The sequence below is a fragment of the Vitis riparia genome, chromosome 2 (genome assembly GCF_004353265.1).
Source record: "Vitis riparia cultivar Riparia Gloire de Montpellier isolate 1030 chromosome 2, EGFV_Vit.rip_1.0, whole genome shotgun sequence".
In the NCBI taxonomy this organism is placed as follows: domain Eukaryota; kingdom Viridiplantae; phylum Streptophyta; class Magnoliopsida; order Vitales; family Vitaceae; genus Vitis; species Vitis riparia.
In genome coordinates, this window is record NC_048432.1 from 14,723,187 (window position 1) to 14,739,968 (window position 16,782).

Below are 16,782 nucleotides of genomic sequence, written 5' to 3' on the forward strand. Positions count from 1 at the left end.
CGATTGAACAACCATTCTGGAAAACAAAGAAGGTTTTTTTGCATCCCTCGACCAATTGAGTTAGGGGTTGACTAGTTCCTCATCCGGTTCAACCGGTTGAGCTGTTTTTGGTTCAACAACCGACTTTTTCAACTTAAAACCTTTTAAACAAGTTTGGAAAACATTTGACACTAGGTTTTGGCTGAAAATATGAAATCATCCAATTTTAAAATATTTAAAACAAAATAACTCTTGGATGATTTTGGCGCATAAGTAAAAAATGTAATGTATGAAAATCCTAATGCACCAACAACCTTACAAAGAGATCTTATGAAGCTTGGGTCTTGAAAAACACTTCTCTTTGAGGTCTTCTTCTTCTTAACGATTTCTCTTTGACTTGATTTGTCTTTAATCGTCTTGCCTAAACACACTTGAAATAAAATCATTAGTTTTAAACCTTGTTTTGTTATCATCAAAACCAAGATCAATCAAACCTTGGTTTCACAAAATATAACATCACTAACTAGATTAAAATCATCTCGTGTACTTGCGGTGTTCTTTGAGTGGCATCTTTTATATTTTATTATTTGCCTATCCATAAAAAAATAAAAATAAAAACAAACCAATAAGCTTAGAGTAGAATTAATAAATATTTACAACAGTAAAAGTGGAGGAATTGTAAGAATTGATGGTCAAGTGACTATTTGGTTATCTTTCAATTGATCATTGATATATGGAGAATGAAGTGAACATTAACTGCAAGATTAGAGCATGATAGATGTTGTGGGGAACTGGTTTTGGGTTGTTAGGTTAACATTAAATGGCGATTTTGCTAGATACAACCCCTAGACTAATGGTGTCTGCCCACATAAAATAAACATGTTGAAATGGAGATGTTAAGATGGATAAACGACTAGAAAATGAATATGCTAGTTGAAACCTAGACGCAAACATCTATTTAGGATAAGAGGGAAGAAGATCATATGACCCTAAATTTAGAGAGGAGATGACCCTCAATCTAGTTTGATGGATAAATAGGATTTGTGTAGTAGAACAATTATAATTGGTAGATAAACACTTGTTGCAGTTCAGTGCCTAGCTTTTTAGCTGTTGACTTGTTTCCTAGGTCGAGTTCGTACACTTGATAGAAATTTGGTTTGTATTTTTCATGATGGATAACTTGTAATTGTTAAGTACTTAGTCCATTCACAGTCAATTGATCTAATAATAGGTAATAACACAAACATCTTTGGTTCCTTTTTCTGTATTTTGTGTTCTTTCTGTTATATTGACAATTGCAACGACATGGACTAAAGTGCAGTGGGTGCCTTGTCAAACCCTAAAAGATGCTCACCCTAGCATGACTTAGTGTTGGTCAATTTTGAATGTTTTTTTTTTCCATCAACACATGCATAAAAAATATAAAACATTCCCTAAAATCATAATTAGGCACTAAAACAAATAAAATAACAAACACATGAGACACAAGTTTATGCTCATATTGATTTTCTTAAGGAAAATAGTAGTGTGTGATTTTTTTTTTCATTAGAAATTTATTTTCATATTCACATGAAAGTCTCTAAAAGTTGTTCGAAGTTTGTTTCATTTTGCATTATTCTATTTATTTTACTGAAGAAATGCCAATTCTGCTAGTAAAATTTGTTGTGTGTTGTGCAGTTACAAATTGGTTTTTGATCAATCATATAAGCTATTTATTTCTGCATACGAGACATAGGTTTATGCTCATATTAAGGTAAGTGTGAGCAAATGTTAATTGAATTTGATCCCATGACCCTGGTTTACAAGGCTAAAAGGTAACATGGTCAATAATTTTTTTTTTTTAAATATTGGCACATTGTATTTCTTCGTGCCATCATAGAATTCCATTTAGATACTCAATGTATTTAGGCACATGAATAGTTTCAATTTATGTCATGAAGAGAACAATTCATAACCACTCATAAAAGGCAGATAACAACTAAGCGTGTTTATCTTGGAACACAAAACGAGGGCGACTAGTGAGTATCACCAATAAAACAGGGTACAAATGAATATTATTATCCAAAAATTATGTAAGGATGGTGCATAATTTTGAAACATTCCATCCCTAGAATTTGGTTCAACTGTTGAAAAAATCCATCAGTGTAAAAAAAGAAAAGCTAAACACCCAAAATTCACAAGTCACCTATTTATCTTAGCATAAAAAACACTACAATAAATAGCAAATATTCCATTTTAAGATAGGTTTGCAAAAAATATAAATAACACCCAAAATTGACTTTGTAAACTGAAGGTCAACAGAAAACAAGAATCCCTCTCCTCATGCTAATGAGGATTAAACAAAATATAGGATTAAGCAAATCTAGGCCGAGATTTATACAGCCTACTAACCTCAAATATTCAACAAGGGTTTGCACCGAGGGCAATGCAAGTGAGGATTCACGAGAGAATGATACATGATGAACTGAAATCGGGAGAGAGATTAGAGTAATGTATTTTGGGTTGAAATCAAATGGTTGGTAGAAGCAAAATCGGGAGAAAACGAAATTGGAGAACCTACTAACCTCAAATAGCCAACTACAATCAACATGAAGGGCAACACCAGTGGGGATTGATGAAGGAACAATAGACGACCAATTGAAATTAGGAGAGATTACGACAATGTATTTGGCCTTAAATCAAATGGTTGGGAGAGACAAATTCGAGAGAAAAGAAAAGAGGCACAGAGATGAGATGGAAGTGATGGAGAAAATCGGGAGGGAGAGAGAAAAACAACCATTGTCTAGGGCTGAAATGTTGAAAAATGAGCAAAATTAGGGCAACAATTCCAACCTGGATATATTTTTTTTTTTTCTTTTATAGTCAACAAAGGCTATTTTTGGAAATATTAAAAATTCATATTTTTCTTTTCAAATTGACACTTCATCTAGGTTTTGAGTTTAAATGGTTCATTTATATAGATCAAAACTTAATTTAACACGATTCTCTTAATAAAAATAAACTAATGAAGGAGAGAGAGTTAACATGAGCAAGATCTAGATACAGTGTTAGTGTCAGAAATTCTGGTGCCAAACATGGTAAATTTTGTAAATGGAACCCGTGCTCAAGTGTTGTGGACTGTAGACATCGGTCCAATCTCCTCATCATAAGGATGGAAGAGGATGGAGAAGTCAACCGAGGAAGAGTTTGGTCCATAGAAGCAGAATTCTGCGGGTACGGTGGGCCACCTTCATCTGCCCAATGAAGTCTGTCTACCAGAGTCCTTTCGGGTTATCCTTTTGACTCCCTATACCCCCTTCTTCTCAGGCCCCTCTGTTTCCACTCCGCAATTTCCTCTGTTTGGTCCATAACTTTTTTGTTTGCATTTATGCTTTCTCCCACCTTCGCAGATTCATCCACGGCTGCAGTAGGCAGAGAAGGCTGAAAGGGATGTAGAATTTCAATAACTAATACTAAATTAATAATCATCGTAAGTAGAACGACTGTGAAGACTGAGGGAAACAACCAAACACGGGCAAGGAGGCCCAACTATTGGCCCATACAGAGTCTATCACTCTCTTACATGGCCTGTTGAAGCCAGCCCATCATCTTTTCCCGAAGTAGGCCTCATCATGAAAAACCCTAGAGGATTTTGAAGTGCATCCATGCACCACTATGGTTTTCTCAAAATTTTCAGCCCGTCTGTTAGTTCGTGGGTGGATAAGATAAGATCATAATCTGCAATATTTGATCTCGAATGAGAAATGAGAATGGCCACATCATCTCCAGTGGCGTCATCCCTTCTCTTACTCGCATATTCCTCAAGAACAAGTAAACTGGAATTCCATCAAAATTAACCAAACTATCAATTTTTCGAACCCACGAACAGGCCAAACCAAACAGTAGAAAAACCAACTTTCCTAAAAGGCTTAAATTTACAATATTTGAATTCAATTTGCATATCCCCAAAGAGGTGGCGTGGTTGAGAGTTGGACCGACTCCCATAGTTTTTACTTTTTAGTTTTTACCCACAGGCCAGAGGCACCAGCTTAATCTGTACAGTTGGCACACTTTGGCGCTGCAATGGCATTATCGAGTGTTTCCCCACTTTATATCTCAAAGTCTCCAAATCATCTACGATCTCTGTCCAAACCCTTCACCGTCGTATGTAGGATTGAGCGCCAAAGGGAAAATTATTGGCGCGGTGAGTTCATCTCTTCTATTAGTTTCTTGGAATTGGAGCTGAATCTAGGGTTTTGGAATTTCGAATTTCATTCACTTAAGACCCAATTCCTTTCAAGGATTTTATAGTGCTGAACTTACTGAAATTGTCCTTTGAAAAAGGGGAAGCGAATGCAGAGTCGAAGAAGTGGCAAAGATTGGTTTCAACCGCACTGGCTGCCGCAGTGGTTACCCTCAGCCCGGTGATGCCTGCTGTTGCGGATCTCAATAAGTATGAAGTCGAGACGCGGGGTGAATTTGGGATTGGATCAGCAGCCCAATTTGGTTCTGCAGATCTCAGGTTCGTTTTCTGTATTGTGGACATCCTCTTTTGTTGTGGAACAGTGGGTTGAATTATTTCCTCTTTTTGCTGTTATGCAGGAAAGCAGTTCATGTGAATGAAAATTTCAGGTGATTATTCTTCATCTATGATAAAACTGGCTAGGATTGAATTAAGCAAGTGGTTCAAATGAGCTGCCTAGTTACTCAAAAGGGAATTCCTTTTCCAAGCTACTTATTACGTTATTTTCCTTTCCTTTCTTGCTTTCCTGTTAAACGTTTTTGTTTCCCATGAACTATTGGTTTGTTTGCTTGAAAACGTGGAAAGAGCTCAGGGGAAGGGAAGGAAAAAAATGCCAAAATTAGTTAACAGTGGAATATTTTATTTATTTTTCTGAAGCTATTTTCAGCTATTTAATTTTTGGTTTGTCATAAATTTGGTTTAAAATAGATCTCCCTGCTAATGTTTGATTGCTAAGAAAAATTTTGAGAAAAACTTGCAAGTTTATTGGTTTCTTTCCCTTTTTTCTTTAGCAATCAAACAAAGCTTTTAAGTTCATCTAAACAGAAAAAACTGTACCAGAAGGGAGCTGTTAGAGTTTCTGCTTTACTGTGTAATGTTTACCATCAATCTAAATGGTAATACAGAAGAGCAAATTTCACATCTGCCGACATGAGGGAGTCTGATTTCAGTGGTTCAACATTTAATGGTGAATACCTTGAGAAAGCTGTCGCATACAAGGCGAGTTTAACAGGTAAAACCTTAACCTTTGTCTCCCCTAGAATGTTACGACTACCCGCATGACATAGTATGTAGCATATAAAAGATGAGCTCTTGATTGCTGCTTACATCCTAAAGGAAAGAAAAGAAAAAATTGAATTGGGTTTTCTCCTCCTCATCTTTCTCTACAAATTAAATATCATTCTTCTATGAGTTAATGAATCTTTTTGCCTCCAGTGGCACCACGTTTCTGTTGTAGATTTCTGCGCCCTCTTTGCATTCCTCCATGGACAATTTGGTGCAGCCATCAAAGCCAGCACAACCACCCTGCCCATAGGAAGTTTAGAACTGAAGGGCTCTTCTCTTTGGAATTGAAGCTCTGTCCTCACGTTGTCATGCACACCTCCAACCTCCTCTGGTTGATAGAAGTTACTGTTGCAAGAAGTAACACTCTTTTCCTCTGTATCTTCCATTTTCGGCATCATCTCAGGCTGGATTTCAACTTGAAATTCATGGCTCTGGTTTTCCATATCATCCCTGAACACCCTAGGCTTTCTTCCACAACCCAAAGGAAAGTCTTGTGCAGCCCAAAAGCCTCTCAATTTCCAAGGAGTATAGTATTTGACTCCATTCTCTTCCAAATCTTCCTTAGATAATTCAGTACTTTCATGATCTGAGGTTTTTGATGGCTTCTGCAATCCAGCACTATCAAAGTCTTCTATCATCAACTCAGATGATTCTGATTGAGCAAAATTTTCGAGCACCTCTGAATTATCAACACTTGCGATTTTGATTGAACAAAATCTTCCAGCTCTTTATGAAGTGGTGAGTCCAAAGCATTCCCAAAATGTTCAATCATTTTCATCTTCTTCTTCCATGAGGAAGCAATCCAATTCTGTCTTGGAAAAATTTTCTAACACTGTTGGAGAATGCAACTCCACAGCATCTTCAAAAGGTTCTATCTGTGCATCATCCTCATCCTCTTCCAATAACACATTGCTTTGCATAGTGATGCTTCCATGGCCACAACCCCAAGGAAAATCACAAACAAAGGAAGGGGGGTTTGTACTTCATTGAATAAGCCAAAACAATTGGCTTGATGAATGGTCCGCATCCGTCTGGAAAATCACGAATAACACAAATCTTCTGCCCTTTATTCTCCATGAAAACATCAGAAAATGCAGATGTGTGCTATTCCAACGGATGTTTCTTTGGTTTCCATGCAAGAAAACCACCGTTTGTTTCTGAACCCATTAGTGAACACTAATGGCAATGACAATAATAATAAAATCAAAAGTAGCCTACAAAAAAGAAAAAAAATAAATCAAAGAGATGAGAAGCATTTAAAAGAACAACTTCAATCAAAGAATCAACAACATATGCTTACATCAAGTGAAAATCAAAACCCCACAAACAAATCTAATTAAACTCTTAAAACGAAGAGAAATAATGGTGAGAACACAAAGAAAATAGGAAGAATAAAAATCTGATCTGTTGCATGGTTCTAACAAAGACCCAACCTCTTTAAATTCCCGATTTACATAGGTTTGTTTTGAATTTTGATGTCTTATAGGAGGAGGAATTAAGAGTCGATTTTATGTAGTGTTCTGAAATTTGTTTCCATGAAAATAAATCCAATTTAGAAACCATATCTTTCACCAATATGTACTTCTTTTTTCTATCCTTTTCTTTTCTTTCAACAGAAGTCAAAAGTAAGTTCCAAAACTCATGTAAAATCTTGTACCATAATTTAAGTAAAAATAATAAAAATTGATTTAAATTAGTCTTTATTATGCTTAGAATTGCTTTGGTGTTATTTTTATTATTATTTTTTTCTCTTACAAATATTATAAAACATAACTAATGAAATTAAAAACATAATATTGATTATAACATATCAAAATCCAACAAACAAATCTAATTAAACCCCCAAAATCAAAAGAAATAATGGTAAGAACACAACATATGAATACAATGGTAAGACGCTCAGTCTTCCATCAATCCAACAGCTAGGCAATACAATTCCCAGGATGGGGAGGTTCTTCTTATTCTTCTTCTCCTTGCTGAATTGGAACTCAAGCTTCTTCCAGAGGATTTGAGCCCTCCAATCTCCTTTTCAAGGTTGGTTGCCAAGGCAAATAAGGCAAATTTGCTTAATTATTCATAGCTAAATTTTGTGTGCTTTCATGTGCTATGCAGGGCCGGATGCACCCCATGCCAGACCATATAAAATGGTCTTGCATCCTTCTACGGGTCTTTGCGTTCTAAGGGGATCACTGTCTGAGCCATTAAAGCTGGGTCCATGCACCGAGTCGGAAGCCTGGGGCTACACCCCCCAGAAGATCTTAATAATAAAGGGAACATACCTCTGCCTTCAAGCAGTTGGGCTGGGGAAGCCTGCAAAACTTAGTGTGATATGTTCTAACCCAGGGTCAAATTGGGAAATCATTTCAGATTCAAAGATGTACCTGTCAACTAAGCTGGGGGATGGCACCACTGTTTGCTTGGATGTAGACTCCAGCGACGACATTGTCACAAATTCCTGCAAGTGCTTGAGTAGAGATGACATGTATGATCCTGGGAGCCAGTGGTTCAAGATTGCTAACAGCACAGATATTTCATCAAAACCGATTCTTCGGTTAGCTCCAACTTTGAACGATGGATTACACCAAAGAGAGGATGAATAGGCGTTTTTACAAATTCGAGATGGTTGTTTTGCAATCTTTTCAACAAACGATCAAAACCACATGTAAAAAGGATGTATCAATACTCTGCCTATCTTTTAATAAATGCAATTACTTGCAACTGGATCCATACGCCCTAACCAAGGATTATAAAACATTTGTACTAAAACAAATTTCCAAATATCTTAAAAGCCAACTGATGGTGATGGTGATATAATCAATCATCAGAAAAATCAACTACTGTCACCCAAGTGGCACCACACTCACCAAACAAGAAAGAAACACTCGTGTTCCAGTCTCACCCTATCCTCTACCCCAAAGATGTGTGGTTGAGACTTGAGAGTTGGACCAACTCCCATTGTTTTTACCCACAGACCAGAGGCACCAGCTTAATCTATACTTGACACCCTTTGGCACTGCAATGGCATTATCAACTGTCTCCCCACTTTATATCTCAAAGTCTCCAAATCATCTACAATCTCTGTCCAAACCCTTCACCGTCGTCTGCAGGATTGAGCCCCAAAGGGAAAATTATTGTCGCGGTGAGTTCATCTCTTCTATTAGTTTTTTGAATTGGAACTGAATCTAGGATTTTGGAATTTCGAATTGCACCCACCCACTTCAGTCGTCAGACCCAATTCCTTTCATGGGTTTTGTAGTGCTTAACTTACTGAAATTGTGTTTTGAAAAAAGGGAAGCCAATGCAGAGTCGAAGAAGTGGCAAAGACTGGTTTCAACCGCATTGGCTGCCGCGGTTGTTACCCTTAGCCCGGTGATGCCTGCTGTCGCGGATCTCAATAAGTATGAAGCCGAGACGAGGGGTGAATTTGGGATTGGATCAGCAGCCCAATTTGGTTCTGCAGATCTCAGGTTCGTTTTCTGTATTGTGGAATGTGGACGTCATCATTGGTTGTGGAACAAGGGACTGAACAATTACCTCTTTTTGTTGTTATGCAGGAAAGCAGTTCATGTGAATGAAAATTTCAGGTGATTATTCTTCATCTATGATAAAATTGGCTAGGATTGAATTAAGCTAGAATTTAAAATCTTTTTGGTTTCCCATGATCTGTAGATTTGTTTGATCGAATGATTTTCTCTGCAGCTATTTTCAGTTATTTAATTTTTGGTTTGTCATAAATTTGCTTTAGAATTGATCTCCCTCCTAAGGTTTGATTGCTAAGAAAAATTTCGAGAAAGACCTGCAAGTTTGTTGGTTTCTTTCCCACTGTTCTTTAGCAATCAAACAAAGCCTTTAAGCTCATCTAAACAGCAAAAACTGTATCAGAAGGGAGCCGTTTGAGTTTCTGCTTTACTGTGTAATGGTATGCTTACCATCAATCTAAATGGCAACACAGAAGAGCCAATTTCACATCTGCCGACATGAGGGAGTCTGATTTCAGTGGTTCAACATTTAACGGCGCATACCTTGAGAAAGCTGTTGCATATAAGGCGAATTTTACAGGTAAAACCTTTGTCTCCCCTAGAATGTTAGGGCTACCCACATAGCATAGTATTGTGTATATAAAAGATGAGCTCTTGATTGTTCCTTACAACCTAAAGGAAAGAAAAGAAAAAATTGAAATGAGTTAATGAATCTTTTTGCCCCCAGTGGCACCACGTTTGTCTGTTGCAGATTTCCCCACCCTTTTAGCATTCCTCCATGGGCAATTTGGTGCAGCCATCAAAGCCAGCACAATCACCTTGCCCATAGGAAGTTTAGAACTGAAGGGCTCTTCTCTTCGGAATTGAAGCTCTGTCCTCGTGTTGTCATGCACACCTCCAACATCCTCAGGTTGATAGAATTTACTGTTGCAAGAAGTTACATTCTTTTCCTCTGTATCTTCCATTTTCGGCATCATCTCAGGCTGGATTTCAACTTGAAATTCATGGCTCTGGTTTTCCGTATCATCCCTGAACACCCTAGGCTTTCTTCCACTACCCAAAGGAAAGTCTCGCACAGCCGAAAAGCCTCTCAGATGCCAAGGAGGATAATATTTGATTCTCTTCTCCGAAGTTTTTGATGGCTTCTGCAATCCAACATTATCGAAGTCTTCCATCATCAAACCAGATGACTCTGATTGAGCAAAATTTTCCAGCACCTCCGAATTATCTACACACGGCAATTCTGACGGAGCAAAATCTTCCAACTCTCCATCAATATCAGAATTTTCATTACAGGGCAATTCTGAATGAGTAAAATCTGCCCGTCCTGTATGAAGTGGTGACTCCAAAGCATTCCCAAAGAGTTCCATCACGGAATCTTTATCATCTTCTTCCTCCATTACGAAGCAATCCAATTCTGTCTCCGAAAAATTTTCCAATACTCCTGGAGATTGCAACTCCACATCATCTTCAAAAGGTTTTACCTGTGCATAATCCTCTTCTTTTTCTGAGCCACAACCCCAAGGAAAATCACGGACAGCGGAAGGGGGTTTGTGCTTCATTGAATGGGCCAAAACAATTGGCTTGATGAATGGTCCACATCCCTCTGGAAAGTCACGAATAACACAAACCTTTTGCCGTTTATTCGCCATGAAAACATCAGAAGATGCAGATGGGTCATATTCCAACGGATGTTTCTTCAGTTTCCTTTCAGGAGAACTGCCGTTCGTTTCTGAACTCATTAGTGAACCTAACTGCAACGACAATGAGAATAAAATCAAGATAGCCCACAATTTAAAAAAAGAAAAGAAAAGAAAAGAAAGTAACATAGACATGCATAAACATCTGTTTGGTTGCGTAGAAAACCCAGGAAAAGAATCCTAGACTCCTCAATACTTCAAGAATCAACTAATCCTAATCTTGACTGTTTCTTGAGTTCATTTTTTCATTGTCCCACAACAAAAATAAAACTGAGAAAATTGTTCTTGTTCTTCTCCTTTCCCACTTTTTATTCACAATCAAAGAGATGAGAACCACTTAAAAGAACCAACCATGCGCACATCAAGGAAGAATAAAGCCAGCAAACAAATCTAATTAAACTCCCTAAACGAAAGGAAAATAATGGTGAAAACACAAAGATGATAGGAAGAATAAAAATCTGACCTATGTTCCTAATAAAGACGCAACCTCTATAAATTTTGGATCTACGGGGTGTTTAGATGGTTGTTTTGAATATGGAGTCCGTAACTTTATACAGTCCTTTATAATCTATTTCCATGAAAATCCGAATCCAATTTAGAAACTGAATCTTTCATCATATACTTTTTTTTTTATCCTTTTCTTTTAAATATATATTTCAATTATCATATATTTATACTTTTAAAATCTTGTACTGTAATTTAAGTAAAAATAACAAAAGTTGATTTAAATTAATCTTGTATTATGCTTAGGATTGCTTTGGCGTTATTTTTTTTTCTTTTACAAAAGTATGGATAATTGAGAATTTGATAAGAGAAACATATGGAATTAAAAGAAATATTATTTATAAAATTGAAATAAAAAATTATACAAGAGAGAGGAGAAGAGGATTGACGTGATTTTAGCTAGATTTTGGAAATAATATTTTTTTTTTCCTTTTATTTCTTATATATCTCACTTGGGAAAAGTGAATTAATGTGATTTTACAAATAAATTTTCCCCCTTTTAATCTCTTATTTATGACTTTGAAGTTGATAACATAAATTTAACTTCTTATTTTAAAAAAAAAAAAAAAAATCTTTGAGGATGGTTATAATAATGAAAAGTGGATGAGAATTTCTAAAATTTTAAGCTAACTGAAATAGATTGGAAAGTCAACTTTTAATTCAGTTCTATTAGGAATGGGCTGGGCTGGGCTGGGCTCACTCCGAGTTTCACAAAATAAGACGAAGCCAAGCCCATGTATGGTTGTGTGATCACGGACATGTGTGGTTGCAAATAGCGTGGGCTTTGGCGGGAAACTCCAAACATCAGATCAAATTGGAAATCCACAAAGAATTGGCTACATTTTTTTTTTTTCCAGTCCTTTCATTATTTTATATATTCATAATTCCATTTTCCATGGTCTCTCATCCGTTTGACAGGTGCGGATTTAAGCGACACATTGATGGATCGCATGGTAAAGCTATATAACCAAAACTCTATTATTAATTTGTATAGGAATTTCATAACAATTTATTGGAAGTATGGTTGGGAACTGTTTAATATAAAGTGGTGGGTTTATGAAAATAGGTTCTGAATGAAGCAAATCTCACAAATGCTGTGCTGGCTAGAACAGTGCTCACTCGCAGTGATCTTGGGGGTGCTGTTATTGAAGGTGCTGATTTCAGTGATGCTGTTATAGATCTTCCCCAGAAGCAGGTCCATTCTCTTTTCATTCTGTTTCTTGTTTTTTGGTTGCTTAACAATGTGACTCTCTTTCACTCTTGGTTCTTGAAGGAAATGCTGAGGGAAAAAATTATTTTAAATCAATAAACTATTTTTATATATTAATTTAAACTCATTTCACTTTTTTTTTTCAAAGTAAATATTAAATAATTTTAAAATATGTAAATTTTTAACTCATTTTAATTATATTTTATTTTCTTTCATATTTTTCATGATGAAACCGTTTTTTTCTTTACTGAATACTACTTTTGGGGAATCAAATATAGCCTAAAAGTGATGTTCTCAGAAAAAGATGGAGAAGCTTTGGTACACTGTTGTTCAAAAACTTGGTTGGGAAAAGATATAAAGTTGTTCATATGTTACTGTGAACAGGATGTGATATTTATCAACCTTTATTAAGGTTTTGTGAACAAATCATTGATTGATGATGATGAAGTTGATAAGGATTGAACGAATGATAGGCTTCTTATGCATATGGTGATTCAGAGTTGGAACTACAGATAGATGGGAAGTTGAATAAAAAGTACACCCTTGTTTGATCTGGCTCACAAAATTCATGGTAGTGGTGGCCTGATCTCACAATCACTCTTGGAGCATCCAGACATATTCAAAGGGGTGCAGTAGTTGGAAGACCCCTGGATCACTAAGCTGAATGAGTTGTTGTATGATAAGGCTCCTCGTTGTTTGATTCATTGGGAGCTAGTTGTTGTTTTCAAAGTCAATTGGCCTTGAAGAGTCATAGCCAGAGCAGGAGAGATTAGGCCGTATAAACAGTCCAGTTTTGATTATTCTGCAAGATGTTTAGTTGGTTCTACCCACTGTCCAAAACTTTCCCACATCATGTACATTGGCTATTATCTGTATTGTTTCTTATATGCTCCTATATTTACTGGTTTATTTTTATTCTAATGCTTGGATTTGTTCGTAAAGGCTCTCTGTAAGTATGCAAGTGGCACAAATCCTATTACTGGCGTGAGCACCAGAGCAAGCTTGGGCTGTGGGAACAGCAGACGGAGCGCCTATGGTTCACCATCTTCCCCTTTGTTAAGTGCTCCACCACCAAAACTGCTTGATCGGGATGGATTCTGTGATGAAGGCACTGGGCTCTGTGATGCAAAGTAAACTCAAGGCATAATGACAACCCAATGGCAGTCTATATCTGCATATATAGACGGAAGCATGGGAAGTAAAAAAAAAGAGCACTATCAATGCACCAGTTTTCCCTTGGAAGCTATTGATAATTTTACTTTTGAAATACATCGGGAACACTTACCATAACTTGTTTGTACTGTATTCCAAACAAGATTCGAAAATAAATTTTGCAAATCATATTACTTACCTGGTGTCAACGATGTTTTGTTTTATAGAACCTGTGAAGTCGTTATGCAATGTTGATGTCTTGTTATGACTCATGTATTTAGTTTGTCTTTAAACATGCAGCTGACTTATCTTCACCTAAATATTCTTTTAAATTCCATATCCTGAACGGATTGAAGGACGGGAACTTTCATCAACCTCTTGATGCAAACTAAGAATTACCCCCCATTCACACTGTAAAAGGTTCCCTGCTATCTTGAAAGCGCTTCTGGTCTGGTCTATACAACAGGAACAACTGATAAGAGAAACAGTGCATTGCGGAGCAAGATATATACTGGGCTATCAAATGGGGCATATTGTACTGATGGAAACTAATGAGGCTTTTGCTCAAAATTAGGACATGAAGATCATCGTAAGGGTAAGGATGAGATATGTAGCAGGGATGAAAGAAATGTAACTTAACCATAACTGGAGTATAATTTGGTAACATAACTTTATAAGTGCCACATCCAATCCCTCAAGTCGAATGTATGATGTGCCAGCTTCAAGTCTGAAGTTCAAGTTTCTTCAAATTATTATTTTTATATTTGTACCCTATGTGCAACCGGGGACATTCGCTTGGAAATGGAATTCTGCCCTTGTAAGAGCTCCACCCTCTCAATGAACTATATTGTAATCTCAAATTTTGTTTGGAGGCCTTTCTATCCCCTGAGAGTACAATCTCTGCAATTTGGTTATATAAACTAGTGCTTACATGTATTTCCATGGATCAAGGTGTGACAACTTTGATGCGATGATCCCTTAAGTCTCATCTAATGAGTTGTTCTTCATACACTGGACACAGAGGTCCACTCTTGAAATTTATGCTTACTTAGAACCTCCGCATCCACCAAATCTATTATTTTGGAGCTCTTCAGTACTGAATATATGGCCCATGAATCTTGAAGTAAGTTGTATGTTTGCTTGACCCAGGAGAGGTAACAAGGTCACTTACATCGATTTAAGTGAAGAAAGTTGGGATTGGAGTTCATTCAGAAGCCGCAGCAAAAGATGTACAATGAAGATAAGTGGTCCACATGATCTAATGTGAAACTGGAATCAGGAATAAAGAGCATAAAGCAGGATAATATAAATGGAGCATGGGCAACATCTAGGTGAATGAGTAATGATTAGTACAGCACACTTTATCTTTGAATTATTCCTTCTTATCCATTGCACCAATGGTGAGATGGCATTCGAGCTGAGCACTCAAGAGAATCTAGCTAGTGGAATCCATCTGCACAACTAATTAACAATCATGTAGGCATGGGCTGACCTCCTAAAATGGAAAATACAGCTTGTTTTAGGGAATTGAGGACTTTATCAACTTATACTTGGAATTCATCCCAATACACCTAATGTATTCTTTGCAGAAAAGGATTTAGCTTGTTATCATCTAGTGAAAAATACTCATTGTGAACTTTACTGCAGATGTAGAAACAAGAACCTGGTTTATATTAAGTGATTTAACATCCAAAAAACCTTGCCTTCACTTTTTCCCCAACTAAACTCTTATTCTAAACTGAACATGCATGCGTCGTCCACTCAGATGCATTCCTTCAAGCCCAGAGTTAAGTCTACATAAGATTGAACCTTACTTTGGATTGGCCACCATTAACTAGCTCTACATATGTCTACGCCTCTGCTAATTAAATCACAGGGCATCGTCACTTCCCCTTTTCTTATCATCAATTGGTGCTATATATATCTATATATATAAAACTATAATTCTTCATGATTTCCTAATTATATGCAAAGGAGATGGATTAGGGGGTTAGACGAGTATATCACTCATTATTTATGTTGCTTATGCATGTTTTTGTTTATTAATGAAGTTTAGCTCGCTTTGCATTAATAACTGCCCTCCAAAAGAAAGAAAGCAGAAAAGGGCGTGGGATCTTTGTCTCTTCACAAAGACACACATTGATCTTATGGACATGATCAGATTACAACATAATATTTTTTTCACATAGAACCCCTAAGCCAGTGAGAGAAATGCATCACAATAATTGGCACTGAATGTCGACATCCCAATTAAAAAGGCATATTTCCGTAGTATTTGAGAATTTGTATTCTTGGGTCTACTGAATCCTGTATCTTCTCTATCTTTAAAAATTCCAACACACCTGAGCGTATCCATGTATTTTTCTCCAGGGAATATGAACTCAGCTCCTCTCTCCAAAGAGAGAAATCCATTTTTTTTTTACCATATATACCATGTGGAGGCTTGCAAATCAACTCGCTTATTTGATCTTTGGTTGTTTACTTAAGGCCCTTTCTCTCCAAGTTTGGCCATGTTTGCTTGAAAACTCTCTCCCTCTGCAGATTAACCAATATGAAGATGGTTTAATATCAGGAAGATGAGAGGAAAGCTTCGGATAAATCATCTCAAGAAAGTTAAACTTAACCCCAAGAACTCTTCTATCGAGTAGTGTAGTGGGCTACAGGTCAACTAACAGGAAGGGGGGAAAAAGGGACTGAGACAGAGAGAGAGAAACTGTAGATGCCAAATTGAGAGAACACAAAACGGGTGGTGGAGAAGCATATCCCAACTGGTAAGTCAAGTTTCTACCGACTTATAAAGTAATCAATCAATTTGCTTGGCGTTTACTCTTTACTTTCCAAGTGGACCAACAAACAAAACCTTAAGGTCCCAACCAAAAGAATGAAACATCAATCAATAAACAAACAGTGATTGTTTCTGTTATGCCTGCCTTGGAATAAGCATTCTCCATCAGGAAATGTTCCCTCTCAGCCCGTCAACTCCCCTTTCTCTTGTCCTTTGTACCTCCCTAAAATCTAGCATTTCATGACATAATTGAGCCCACATCTCATGGAATTGAAATAATCATGCCCCATGTATTTGAACCATTGATCCAAATAAACCGGATATGAAGGATGATTCACCTATTATAATAACTAGTATCATACGACACATGATATGTACTTGTTTGATCCGTAATGTATTGCAGGTCAAATGGACCGTATATATTCAGTATGCACCACATTTTAACTTTATGCCATATGATACAAGCTCTATATACAAACAATTCCCGTCATTCATAGAGTACAAACATTGGAAAAAGCAATATACTATGACTAGTTTTCAAGAGAAAAAAAAAGTTCGAGTTTGTACTTCGTGGTTAAAGAAAGTATCCATAGGTATGGTTTTCTCATACTGTCAAATGGAGATAATATAGGAAACTTAAATGTTATAAACAAATAAATTTGGAAATGGCCATTAACTTAAAATTA

General features: G+C 36.7%; 2 protein-coding genes across 5 annotated transcripts; both read left to right on the top strand.

Moving 5' to 3' along the window:
• Positions 1 to 3,741: 3,741 nt before the first annotated feature.
• On the top strand, positions 3,742 to 7,989 carry LOC117926761 (thylakoid lumenal protein TL20.3, chloroplastic-like). The gene is made up of 5 exons (XM_034846051.1): positions 3,742 to 4,162; positions 4,303 to 4,480; positions 4,561 to 4,590; positions 5,107 to 5,213; positions 7,379 to 7,989. The coding sequence occupies exons 1-5, from the start codon at positions 4,042 to 4,044 to the stop codon at positions 7,864 to 7,866; spliced, it is 924 nt and encodes a 307-aa protein (XP_034701942.1). The 5' UTR covers positions 3,742 to 4,041; the 3' UTR covers positions 7,867 to 7,989.
• A 110-nt stretch (positions 7,990 to 8,099) lies between these two features.
• LOC117926770 (thylakoid lumenal protein TL20.3, chloroplastic) lies at positions 8,100 to 13,625 on the top strand. 4 transcript variants are annotated; one of them, XM_034846061.1, is made up of 7 exons: positions 8,100 to 8,405; positions 8,562 to 8,733; positions 8,821 to 8,850; positions 9,219 to 9,325; positions 11,868 to 11,902; positions 12,016 to 12,144; positions 13,102 to 13,625. In XM_034846061.1, the coding sequence occupies exons 1-7, from the start codon at positions 8,285 to 8,287 to the stop codon at positions 13,291 to 13,293; spliced, it is 786 nt and encodes a 261-aa protein (XP_034701952.1). In that variant the 5' UTR covers positions 8,100 to 8,284; the 3' UTR covers positions 13,294 to 13,625. The 4 variants fall into 4 exon arrangements, with proteins under 4 accessions (XP_034701952.1, XP_034701959.1, XP_034701965.1 ...); XM_034846068.1 differs by having other exon boundaries at positions 8,571 to 8,733; XM_034846074.1 differs by lacking the exon at positions 13,102 to 13,625 and adding an exon at positions 12,633 to 13,054.
• Positions 13,626 to 16,782: the final 3,157 nt, after the last annotated feature.

Coding starts and splice junctions, on each gene's coding strand:
- LOC117926770 (XM_034846061.1), top strand. CDS start 8,285: ATGGCATTATCAACTGTCTCCCCACTTTATATCTCAAAGTCTCCAAAT. Junction 8,406..8,561: donor AAGGGAAAATTATTGTCGCG/GTGAGTTCATCT, acceptor AAAAAAGGGAAG/CCAATGCAGAGTCGAAGAAG. Junction 12,145..13,101: donor TAGATCTTCCCCAGAAGCAG/GTCCATTCTCTT, acceptor TTGTTCGTAAAG/GCTCTCTGTAAGTATGCAAG.
- LOC117926761 (XM_034846051.1), top strand. CDS start 4,042: ATGGCATTATCGAGTGTTTCCCCACTTTATATCTCAAAGTCTCCAAAT. Junction 4,163..4,302: donor AAGGGAAAATTATTGGCGCG/GTGAGTTCATCT, acceptor CCTTTGAAAAAG/GGGAAGCGAATGCAGAGTCG. Junction 5,214..7,378: donor ATACAAGGCGAGTTTAACAG/GTAAAACCTTAA, acceptor TGTGCTATGCAG/GGCCGGATGCACCCCATGCC.